The sequence below is a fragment of the Salmo trutta genome, chromosome 19 (assembly GCF_901001165.1).
Source record: "Salmo trutta chromosome 19, fSalTru1.1, whole genome shotgun sequence".
Taxonomy (NCBI): domain Eukaryota; kingdom Metazoa; phylum Chordata; class Actinopteri; order Salmoniformes; family Salmonidae; genus Salmo; species Salmo trutta.
Genome location: NC_042975.1, coordinates 20,010,195 through 20,021,848, shown reverse-complemented (window position 1 = coordinate 20,021,848; position 11,654 = coordinate 20,010,195). Strand labels below are relative to the sequence as shown.

At 42.2% G+C, this 11,654-nt stretch overlaps 1 protein-coding gene across 2 annotated transcripts; it reads right to left on the bottom strand.

The window, feature by feature from the left end:
* Positions 1–854: 854 nt before the first annotated feature.
* Positions 855–10,862, bottom strand: kptn (kaptin (actin binding protein)). 2 transcript variants are annotated; one of them, XM_029700038.1, is made up of 12 exons: positions 10,536–10,862; positions 10,302–10,384; positions 8,776–8,860; positions 8,473–8,527; positions 7,810–7,888; positions 7,653–7,726; positions 7,466–7,572; positions 7,093–7,212; positions 6,047–6,110; positions 5,619–5,754; positions 3,474–3,647; positions 855–1,039 (listed from the first exon to the last, which is right to left on the bottom strand). In XM_029700038.1, the coding sequence occupies exons 1-12, from the start codon at positions 10,741–10,743 to the stop codon at positions 884–886; spliced, it is 1,341 nt and encodes a 446-aa protein (XP_029555898.1). In that variant the 5' UTR covers positions 10,744–10,862; the 3' UTR covers positions 855–883. The 2 variants fall into 2 exon arrangements, with proteins under 2 accessions (XP_029555898.1, XP_029555899.1); XM_029700039.1 differs by having other exon boundaries at positions 872–1,034.
* Between the last annotated feature and the right edge of the window lie 792 nt (positions 10,863–11,654).

Here is an 11,654-nt window from a genome sequence, read left to right as displayed (position 1 = left end):
CCAACAAAATAGCCGTACCCAAGGTGGTGAAGTTCATCGTGCAGCTTGTCGGGTGCAGGTGAATAAAATATGTACAAATAAAATGGAGGTACGCTTTTGTTCACCCCAGAAATGGACCAAACCACTTTAAATGTACTGTCTTCATACTTTCTTACACCAACTTTCATATACCAAAATGACAGGTGTGAACTTGCATTGAGTTATGAAATAATGTAACTAAATATACTAGCTCTAAGTCAATACAGGATTTCATTCATTTAGGACTAATAATGATTTTACTTAACCATGTTTTTTATATGTTGACCCATTCCAGGTGGGTGCATGAAATTCCTGGCCTAGTCATTAAAATGATCTGCTTTAATGTGCTGTATGACACCATAAAATTACTAAATACTTACTTCATGAACAAAATGAGACCTTGTCAGTGAATTTGTTGTTTTAGCTCTTTTCAGTCCTGTCAGGTCTTGACAAAATTACGGAGACCTAAATGCAAGCTTCTTGACAATAATGCAAAAAATGTATTTAGTTCATTTATTGTGTACATATATGGGCAATATTACATGTTAGGCAACATCCCAATTGTTTTTTTTATCATGATGTTGTAAGTGTAGATACTTCATGGTAGAACTGTCATTATTGGCGCAGGTAACCCAGGTGGCACAGCATCTCAGTGCAAGAGGCGCCACCCCAGTCCCTGGTTCGAATCCAGGCTGTATCACATCCGGCCGTGATTGGGAGTCCCATAGGGCGGCACACAATTAGCCCAGTGTCCTCCAAGTTTGGCCGTCATTGTAAATAAGAATTTGTTCTTAACTGACTTGCCTAGTTAAATAAGAGGTTCAAATATAAATCACTTTTTTTTTTTTTTTTAAACAGCTGGCTCTCACTTTAATGGGGCACTCTGCTCCTCATTGGTCACAGCATCCCTCTCTTCAGTGTTCCGTTCTGGGATTGGCTGAACTTCCGAGCCAGGGGTCAGCTTTGACCCCCTGTCGGCCAGTCGCTGAAGGACCAAGTCAGCAGTGCTGGTCAGACTGTGCTGGAGAGAGGACGAGAGGGGAACAGATGGAAAGAAGAGAAAGAGAGAAAGTGGGAGAGAGAAAGAGATTATACAGTCAGTGGCGACTTGTCATTCAGGGCAGGTGGGGCAGAACCCCACCTGTTTTGAGCCCCACCTGTTTATAATTTTTTTAGCATGTTACTTTGGCATTAATACGTGTCACATATCAGTTTGCAAACAATGTAAAACCATTTTTTAAATAATAATTGAATTTAAAGTCGCATTAAACTGATTTCTTGAGTAAGGCAGCTCCAAAATGCACGTGTTTTAACTTTGCTCAGTGCTTTCAATGGTAGTGGGGCAACCAGTGGAAAATACGGAGCATAGGGGTTGGTAATGTTCTCTAATTGCGCCATGATTGGCTCGGTGTTCTGTCACTCATGGGGACACTACGTCACCGCAAAGTCTACGGGTAGAGCTAAAAAATTCAAGCCACTTAGGTACTGCCATAGAGTTACATTAGAAGTTCCCATCCAAGAAGGCTCAAGGTCATTGGCCACAGATAAAATGACATCAAATCACATTATATCTACAGTAGCTTTGATTGGACTGATCATGTCAACAATATACTTTCAAAATCTTAGCTAGCAGTCATCATCATGAATCAAGTTGACAACCTACTGGCAAATCCTTTTCAATCCTTGTCATATGAAGAGAAATAATGATGAGAAATTATAGATAAAACGTATCGGTGCTCACGCCATAAACATTACACAACAAGTTGGAAATCGCAATTTCAACAATGAGTGGTTTGGAAGGAATCAGTTGCTAACTGCAAGCATTGCAAAGCAATCACTAGCCTGTATTCTGTGGAGTGGGTGTGTGGTCCAAGTCTGGGTTTAAGGGCCTCTTTTCCGAACTTAAAAGGATAAACATTCAACATTGGCCATGATTTCAATCCAGCATGACTTCTGCCGCGCTCAAAACAACTGGAAACTCGGAAATCTCAGACTTCAGTGAGTTCAAGACAACTGGGAACTCAAGGGGAAAAAACGAGCTCTGACTGAGAAAATACGCTTTCATTGTTTGCTTATATGCCCCCTTTATTTATCCTACAGTTCTGACTTGGTGTACAGGGAGAATACTGTAAGAACGGCCCATGTTCTGAATTCTGTCGCTGTATATTTAAAAAAAGTGCAGAACAAATAGTCAATATAACTATGTCTATCCTAGCTCGCTCATTAATGTTAATCGAAATTACGGATTGCCTCTTATCCGCTCGTCATCCACTTATGCCATAGTTTGTACATCTCAATTGTCAGTAGAAACCACATGTGTTTAAGCAAGTCAGCCATATCAGATATGTTTTTTAAAAAGGCAGTAAATAAGACTAGTACATTAGAGACTAGTACATTAGAGGACAAGTACATTAGAGTGTCTAGTTTGAGAAACAGACGGCGCACAAGTCCTCAACTGGCAACTTCATTAAATAGTACCCGCAAAACACCAGTCTCAACGTCAACAGTGAAGAGGCGACTCCGGGATGCTGGCCTTCTAGGCAGAGTTGCAAAGAAATAGCCATATGTCAGACTAGCCAATAAAAAGAAAAGATTAAGATGGGCAAAAGAACACAGACACTGGACAGAGGAACTCTGCCTAGAAGGCCAGCATCCCAGAGTTGCCTCTTCACTGTTGACGTTGAGACTGGTGTTTTGCGGGTACTATTTAATGAAGCTGCCAGTTGATGTCTTGTGCAGCGTCTGTTTCTCAAACTAGACACTCTAATGTACTTGTCCCTTGCTCAGTTTTGCACCGGTGCCTCCCACTCTTTCTATTCTGGTTGGGGCCAGTTTGAGCTGTTCTGTGAAGGGAGTAGTACACAGCGATGTACGAGATCTTCAGTTTCTTGGCAATTTCTCGCATAGAATAACATTAATTTCTCAAAACAAGAATAGACCGATGAGTTTCAGAGGAAAGTTCTTTGTTTCTGGCCATTTTGAGCCAGTAATCGAACCCACAAATGCTGATGCTCCAGATACTCAATTAGTCTAAAGAATGCCAGTTTTATTGCTTCTTTAAATCAGGACAAGAGTTTTCAACTGTGCTAACATAATTGCAAAAGGGTTTTCTAATGATCAATTAGCCTTTTAAAATTAGAAACTTGGATTAGATACAACGTGCCATTGGAACACAGGAGTGATGGTTGCTGATAATGGGCCTCTGTACGCCTATGTAGATATTCCATAAAAAATCTGCCGTTTCCAGCTACAATAGTAATTTACAACATTAACAATGTCTACACTGTATTTCTGATCAATCTTAGGTTATTTTAATGGACAAAAAAACATGCTTTTGTTTCAAAAACAAGGACATTTCTAAGTGACCCCAAACTTTTGAACGGTAGTGTAAAATGTAAACGTAAAATGTATTATAGGGACTACACTCCGTGCTATGGCCCTCCATGATAATGCACCTGTAGTATGTGTAGCCCCTTGAGTGTTAGAATCGCCAGCTCTCTCAGCCCATCTCCAGTCAAATCCAAGTAAATGATGGACAGCAAGGGGCTCTTGAAGCTCCGCCTCCACAGCAGTTGGAACTGTTCCTCTGCCCCTCTCATTGGTTGCTGGAACTTGTAGCAAAGCAGCTCCTGAGGTATAGGAGCAGAAGCATAGGAAACCCTCAGCACATCAGCTAACCGGTGCCCCCGCACATTGACTGTAATTGTACTGCTGCTCTTTAACTAATTGTTACTTTTATTTCATATTCTTATTCGCATTTTTTAAACTGCATTGTTGGTTAGGGGCTTGTAAGTAAGCATTTCACTAAGTTCTACACCTGTTGTATTCGGCGCATGTGACTAATAACATTTGATTTGAATCATGATTTGGAGGAGAAGTTTTAAAAACACACTGACTAACATCCAAGAGAGAAGTGAAAACAAAATTATAAAAATTGACAAATGGAGTAAATCAATGGAGTAATCAGTCATTCGTTTTCGGTTATGATCAGGTTAGATTTTTGTACTAATCTCATCAAGGGGTATGTATAGTGCGAACGGAAAGTATTCAGACCCCTTGATTTCTTCCACATTTTGTTACGTTACATCCTTATTCTAAAATATATATTTTTTTTATGTCGTCATTAATCTACACGCAATAACCCATAATTGTATTTTCTTTTATTTAACTAGGCAAGTCAGTTAAGAACAAATTCTTATTTACAATGATGGCCTACCCCAGCCAAACCCTAATGACGCTGGGCCAATTGTGCACCGTCCTATGGGACTTCGAATCACGGCCGGTTGTGATACAGCCTTGAATCGAACCAGGGTCTGTAGTGACGCCTCTAGCACTGAGATGCAGTGCCTTAGATCACTGCGCCACACGGGAGCAAAATGACAAAGCAAAAACAGATTTAGAATTTTTGCACATTCATAAAAAAATAATTAAAAAAATGAAATATCCCATTTACCTAAGTATTTAGACCCTTTACTTAGTAATTTGTTGAAGCACCTTTGGCAGCCATTACAGCCTCGAAGCTTGGCACACCTGTATTTGGGGAGTTTCTCCCATTCTTCTCTGTAGATCCTCTCAAGCTCTGTCAAGTTGGATGGAGAGCGTCGCTGCACAGCTATTTTCGGGTCTCTCCAGAGATGTTTAGATTGGGTTCAAGTCTTGGCTCTGGCTGGGCCACTCAAGAACATTGAGACTTGTCCCAAAGCCACTACTGCATTGTCTTGGCTGTGTGCTTAGAGTCGTTGTCCTGTTGGAAGGTAAACCTTCGCCCCAGTCTGAGGTCCTGAGCGCTCTGGAACAGGTTTTCATCAAGGATCCCTCTGTACTTTGCTCCGTTCATCTTTGTCACTACCATAAAGGCCTGATTGGTGGAGTGCTGCAGAGATGGTTGTCCTTCTGGAAGGTTCTCCCATCTCCACAGAGGAACTCTGTCAGAGTGACCATCGGGTTCTTGGTCACCTCCCTGACCAAGGCCCTTCTCCCCCGATTGCACAGTTTGGCAGCGCGGCCAGCTCTAGGGAGAGTCTTGGTGGTTCCAAACTTCTTCCATTTAAGAATGATGGAGGCCACTGTGTTCTTGGGGACCTTCGATGCTGGAGAAATGTTCTGATACCCATCCCCAGATCTGTGCCTTGACATAATCCTGTCTCGGGGCTCTACCGACAATTCCTTCGACCTCATGGCTTGGTTTTTGCTCTGACATGCACTGTCAACTGTGAGACCTTATATAGATGTGTGTGCCTTTCCAAATCATGTCCAATTAATTTAATTTACCACAGGTGGACACCAATCAAGTTGTAGAAACATCAAGGATGATCACGGAAACAAGATGCACCTGAACTAAATTTTGAGTCTAATAGCAAAGGGTCTGAATACTTATGTAAATAAATTATTGTATTTTTTATTTTTAATAAATGTGCAAAAAACATCTAAAAACCTGTTTTCGGTTAGTCATTATGGGGTATTGTGTGTAGATTTTTTTTTTTTTTAATACATTTTAGAATAAGGTTATAACATAACAAAATGTGGAAAAAGGTAAGGGGTCTGAATACTTTCCAAATGCACTGTATTTCTGCCCCTTATGAGAAGCCCCACAAACTTACCTGTCCATAGGTTCCCAGTAACAGCTCCTTCTGTCCATCAAAGTCCAGGTCTGTGACCAGCGCACAGAGCACTGCGTCACACTGGTCACTCTCCGAGAGGCACGCATGGCAACTCACACCATACTCCTGGACATCCCTGAGAGCACAATGTACTGACCATTCTGACCATAGAAACCTAACTGACCACACATTGACCGAAGACTAGAAAGAGCACGGACCACACAGGGAACACACAACACTGACTAGGACAAAACAGAATATCCTTACTGACCACGACAGGTATCAACAAGCTTTTTTCAACAAATGACTGGCATTCTACCACTGCAATAAGATTTCTGAGGTAATGTTATATTAGTAAGCACCTCTCGCAAATGGCTTGCATTCTTTATTCATGTATTCTTAGTCTCTAATAGGCCTGTGATACTGACCTGTACACGACGGCCATCTCTATACTGCTGGTCACCAGGAGGTTGTAACCAACGATCTCAATGTCTGAGAAAAGTGTGGAGACAAAAATGTAGTTTTTTTATGGCTGTGGCGGTCATGAAATGTTATCAGACGGTAAATCTATTACAAATGGAGCAAATGTTTAGCATCTACGGGCTTCCATGCAAACAAGCTGCTGATGCATGCCTTTGGAACAGCTACATTTTAAAAAGTTGAACAAAATCTAATAATTTAGCCTACACGATCACAATAAAATCCATTGTTGATTTACTTGTGTTAGGCCTATAAAACTGGGAATGTTCTAGAAATCAAAACATAAGGGCTGCATGATGTGACTCTATATTGATGATTTGGAAAAAGTTGCAAAAAAGGTACGTGCTCTGATCCTTGCACTTGACGCGGAGAAAGAAAGACAATTGCATTGCTGCTCTGCTTGTGTGGCAAGCAAGTTAGGGGATATCTAATCAATGGAAGCTTAAATTAAAATGACAGAATTAAAAGTGAAATGAGAAAGAATGGCTACAATGACCAAAAGCCAACAGGTAGGCTGCTATTTAGGGTATAATCTGAATGTATTTGTTGTTATGTGTAGGGTAACTGTAGGACGGTGTAACATCTGCATAGAATTTGCAATATACCAATAGCTCCACCTAGTCCACTGGTAGGCTAGGGAATGGTTCTGACCAAATGCTCTCTCCTCCGATCTAATCATTTTGTCACACGGAGCATAAACACAGATCTACAAATCTCATTGCATCCAAAATAACTGCTTGTGATTATATGTAGATCAGTCAGTCTGCGATCAGCGACTGAGCAGAATGATGCTCTTGAACACATCCAGAGTTTTGGAAGGAAAGTACAGCCAAAAATCATAGGTTATGTCGCAAATGGCACCCTATTCCCTATATAGTGTACTATTGACCAAAGCCCTATGGGCACTGGAGAAAATTAGAACACTACATAGGGAATGTACTGCCATTTGGGCACAACAATATCCAGAGGTCATATCGGTGCTGCTCATCCATACCGTCCCCTCCCTTCTCTCCTGCCCTTTCAGGGTCCGCCGGCTCTGCCCGGGAATGCAGAGGGAAGAGCAGCACGGTGGAGATGGGACTGTCCTGCTGAACCCGCCAACTCTGCACAATCTCTAATCCACGCGGACGCATGTGAAAACACAGAAAGGAAAGTACATGCAAATCATAGGTTGTGTCGCAAATTGCACCCTATTCCCCATATAAACCCTATTCCCCATGTACCCTATTTCCTATATATAGTGCACTACTTTTAACCAAAGCCCTACGGGCTGTGATCGAATATAGCGCACTAAATATGGAATTGAGTGCCATTTGGGATGCATACCTATTGTGATTTAGTGAATGTTGTGTATAGGCCGTCCTCACCAGGTCCAGTCTGGTCCACCAGAGCCAGCCCAACGCAGCCGTTCTGACAGCCAAAGGCTGAGAGACGACGACCACCGGGGATACTCAGCACATCCAGCCACAACACACTGCAAAGAGAGGGAACAGTGATTACACACACACACGCACAACTGGGAGAGAACAGCAGACAGAGGATACACAAACTAACTTGCTGGGCAGCTCTTGTAGCTCAGGGAAGAGTCTCTCAACTGGCTGCTCTTCAAATTGGTGAAGGGAGGCGTTCTATTGCAGAGAAGATACGTTTACTAGACTCCCACACCAAACATTACAAATCTCACTGTACACACACAGGTACATAGGCTTACCTCCTTGTAAAGATGAATCCTCTGATCATGACCACTGAGCAGAAACACTGTCTCACTGCATCCATCTTCGCAATGCACTCTGGAACAGTGACATACTGTTGTTATTCATGTCATTAACAATGTAAGGAAGTGATAAACACTATCGTCATGCCAGGCTTTTTTACACATTCAATTTTAAAATCTCGACTCATACATTGGGTCGTTCATGCACACACATTTATACAGACTCCACACATACGCACCACATACAATCATCATATCCGCTGCTGCTAGTCTGTTTATCATATATCCTGATGCCTAATCACCTTACCCCTATACATGTCTACCTCTATCACTGCAGTATCCCTGCACATTGTATGGTACTGGAACTGACCCTGTATATAGCTTACTTACTGCTCGTGTTCTTCTTATTTCAGTCTTTGTTTTGTTCTACTTTGTTATTTTTAGTACTGCATTGATATTGATTACTACATTGGGGTTAGAGCTGGCAAGAAAGGCATTTCACTGTACTTGTGCACATGACATTAAAACTTTAAACTTGAAAGTGCATTGTGCACCTAAAATGTGTGGTAGGCCTTGAAAGGAGTCAAAGAAGAATAAACTATGTCTAAAGTTGTGTAGACCAGTTAGATAGGGGCCCACTGTAGTGTGTACAGTACTTACTCTGTGTGGTAAAGCTGGAAGGGGGTGAACTGCAGCTCCAGGTTCAGACAGCTCTCTAAGAAGAGGATAAAGAAACAAGCTGTAATCAGGGTCATGTTCACTAGGCACGAAACAGAAGAAACTGGTTCATAACAGGGTGAAATTGGGAGGTATTATCTGAACTATTTTGTTTTCCATCGTACAACATTTTGAAACACTTTAATATGTGGTCCTAATGAACACAACCCTGTAAAACCATGTGACTACAAGAAGGGAATGTGTGTTCTATGTGACTCTACTGCAGCAGGTGATGCGATGACTCACGTGCAATGGACTCCAGGTTGAATTCTGAGCCAGGCTCGTAGTCACAGTAGATGTTGAGGAATGGAGTGGCTTTGTCACCAGAGTCCTGGGGGGGAGGAGTGAAGACAAGTGTTATGGATACAGTGATGTGTGAACACACTTTCATCTACCAAAGAGAGAGAGAGAGAGAGAGAGAAAAGTGATCCTAGTCGTATCATTCAGTAGACACGTAACGTAAGAAAACATCCCAAAACAGAGAGGTACTATCTGAACTTGCCCATGTGAAACACTCATTTTCAATTTTGCTACTGTGTGGGCTAATGCACACGTCCAGGGTCTGGCTGGGCCACTTAAGGACATTCAGAGACTTGTCCCAAAGCCACTACTGCATTGTCTTGGCTGTGTGCTTAGGGTCGTTGTCCTGTTGGAAGGTGAACTTTCAGCCCAGTCTGAGGTCCTGAGCTCTCTGGAACAGGTTTTCATCAAGGATCTCTCTGTCCTTTGTTCCATTCATCTTTGCCTCAATCCTGACTAGTCTCCCAGTCCCTGCCACTGAAAAACATCCCCATAGCATGATGCTGCCACCACCATGCTTCACCGTAGGGATGGTACCAGGTTTCCTCCAGACATGGCGTTTGGCATTCAGGCCAAATAGTTCAATCTTGGTTTCATCAGAACAGAGAGTCTTGTTTCTAATGGTCAGAGTCCTTTAGGTACCTTTTGGCAAACTCCAAGCGGGCTGTCATGTGCCTTTTACTGAAGAGTGGCTTCTGTCTGGCCACTCTACCATAAAGGCCTGATTGGTGGAGTGCTGCAGAGATGGTTGTCCTTCTGGAAAGTTCTCCCATCTCCACAGAAGAACTCTGTCAGTGTGATCATCGGGTCCTTGGTCACCTCCCTGACCAAGGCCCTTCTTCCCCGATTGCTCAGCTTGGCTGGGCGGCCAGCTCTAAAAAGAGTCTTGGTGGTTCCAAACTTCTTCCATTTAAGAATGATGGGGGCCACTGTGTTCTTGGGGACCTTCAATGCTGCAGAAATTTGTTGGTACACTTCCCCAGATCTGTGCCTCGACACAATCCTGTCTCGGAGCTCTACGGACAATTCCTTCAACCTCATGGCTTGGTTTTTGCTCTGACATGCACGGTCAACTGTGGGACCTTATATAGACAGTTGTGTCTTTCCAAATCATGTCCAATCAATAGAATTGATCAGAGCTGGATTCCAATGAAGTTGTAGAAACAGCTCAACAATGATCAAAGGAAACAGGATGCACCTGAACTAAATTTCAAGTCTCATAGCAAAGGGTCTGAATACTTATGGAAATAAGGTATTTCTGTTTTTATTTGTAATACATTTGCAGAAATGTCTAAAAACCTGTTTTCACTTTGTCATTATGGGGTATTGTGTGTAGATTGGATTAAATATGTTGTTGTTTTTTCAGCAACTTAACAACATTTGGAAAAAGTCAAGGGGTCTGAATACTTTCCGGAGGCACTGTATGAGTACAGATGTGTTCACTAGGAGAAGGGTAGGGGTTATAAGCATACCTTGATGAACGTTATTCCCACGACCAGCCCCCTGTTCGGTGAAGATTTGTTGAAAGCGTCAATTGATACAATCTCTGCATCAACTGAGGAGACAGAAAACGACAGACACACATTAGCAAGTTCAGTAGCAACACATTTTGTATACACAACACATGAATCGATGCAATGCATGCAGCTATAGCAAGAATGCAACAGTAGCAGGATCAATTCTGTAGCTAGTTATCTTATCCTCACCTGGGATGTAGGTGAACTGTACCTCTTTAGCAACAGGTCTGATTTTCTGTTGGAGGTCTTGGTACCTGAAACAGACCACTTTGCCTTTCAGAGTAGCGGCGAGTAACTCTTGTTCTCCAGCCTGACAGAGTCCGTACATGTTACTTTGGGACAGAAAGCGGCTGAAACTGTCCTCCATGAATGGACACGCTTCTTTCCCCTCTCGCATCCTCGTGACGTAGTAAATACAATTAATTTAATCCGAATTTGCCTAAACTTGTGCAAAACACCAGCCTATGCCAAGAATCCAAAATCCTCCATCACCATTCGAGCAGCCCCAAAACACAACATCCGGGTGTGGGAGGAACTACGAGTAAAATGATCCAATAGGAAAAAAAATTCACGATTTCTAGCAAATCAGCGTGGATGTCTTTCAACCAATCACTTCACTTCGCAGTTCAGTCGCTGCAGTGCAGTACGTAAACGTCAACCACTAAGTGTCAGCAACAACTCTATAAACAAATCCATGGTGTTCCTGTCTGCGCCTATAAATATGAACATCCATAAGCAAAACAACGGCATGCATACTAGTCTCTTGGCTTGGAATATAAAAGTAATCTGTTTGTGTGTTCAGTTTATATATTGACTTATTGGATTTAGTGTCCTCTAATACTTTTCACTTGTGTGGACACTTACTGGTGTTGTCTGTGCCCAATAATGTTTCTACCATGTTTTGTGCTGCTATCATGTTGTGCTGCTGCCATGTTGTGTTGCTACCATGCTGTGTTGCCATGTGTTGCTGCCATGCTATGTTTTTGTCTTAGCTCTCTTTATGTAGTGTTGTGGTGTCTATCTTGTCGTGATGTGTCTTTTGTCCTATATATATAATTTCTTTAATCCCCCGTCCCCGCAGGAGGCCTTTTGCTAGGTCATCATTGTTGCGGGTCCTCTTCTGAGCAGGCGTTTTTATTTTGTGTTTTACATTTTTTTTTATCTCACTGGCTTTGTTAAACAGAGCATACCTCACAGGTCACATCTAATCTACACATTGTTTGGTTATTCAGTAGTATCTCATGCATTCACTTTGGATGCAGTGGTTAAAACTTGAGACACATTTGAAACAATATTTCATGATCAATA

Coding starts and splice junctions, on each gene's coding strand:
- kptn (XM_029700038.1), bottom strand. CDS start 10,743: ATGCGAGAGGGGAAAGAAGCGTGTCCATTCATGGAGGACAGTTTCAGC. Junction 10,385..10,535: donor ACAGTTCACCTACATCCCAG/GTGAGGATAAGA, acceptor CTGTCTCCTCAG/TTGATGCAGAGATTGTATCA. Junction 7,213..7,465: donor GGTGGACCAGACTGGACCTG/GTGAGGACGGCC, acceptor CGCGTGGATTAG/AGATTGTGCAGAGTTGGCGG.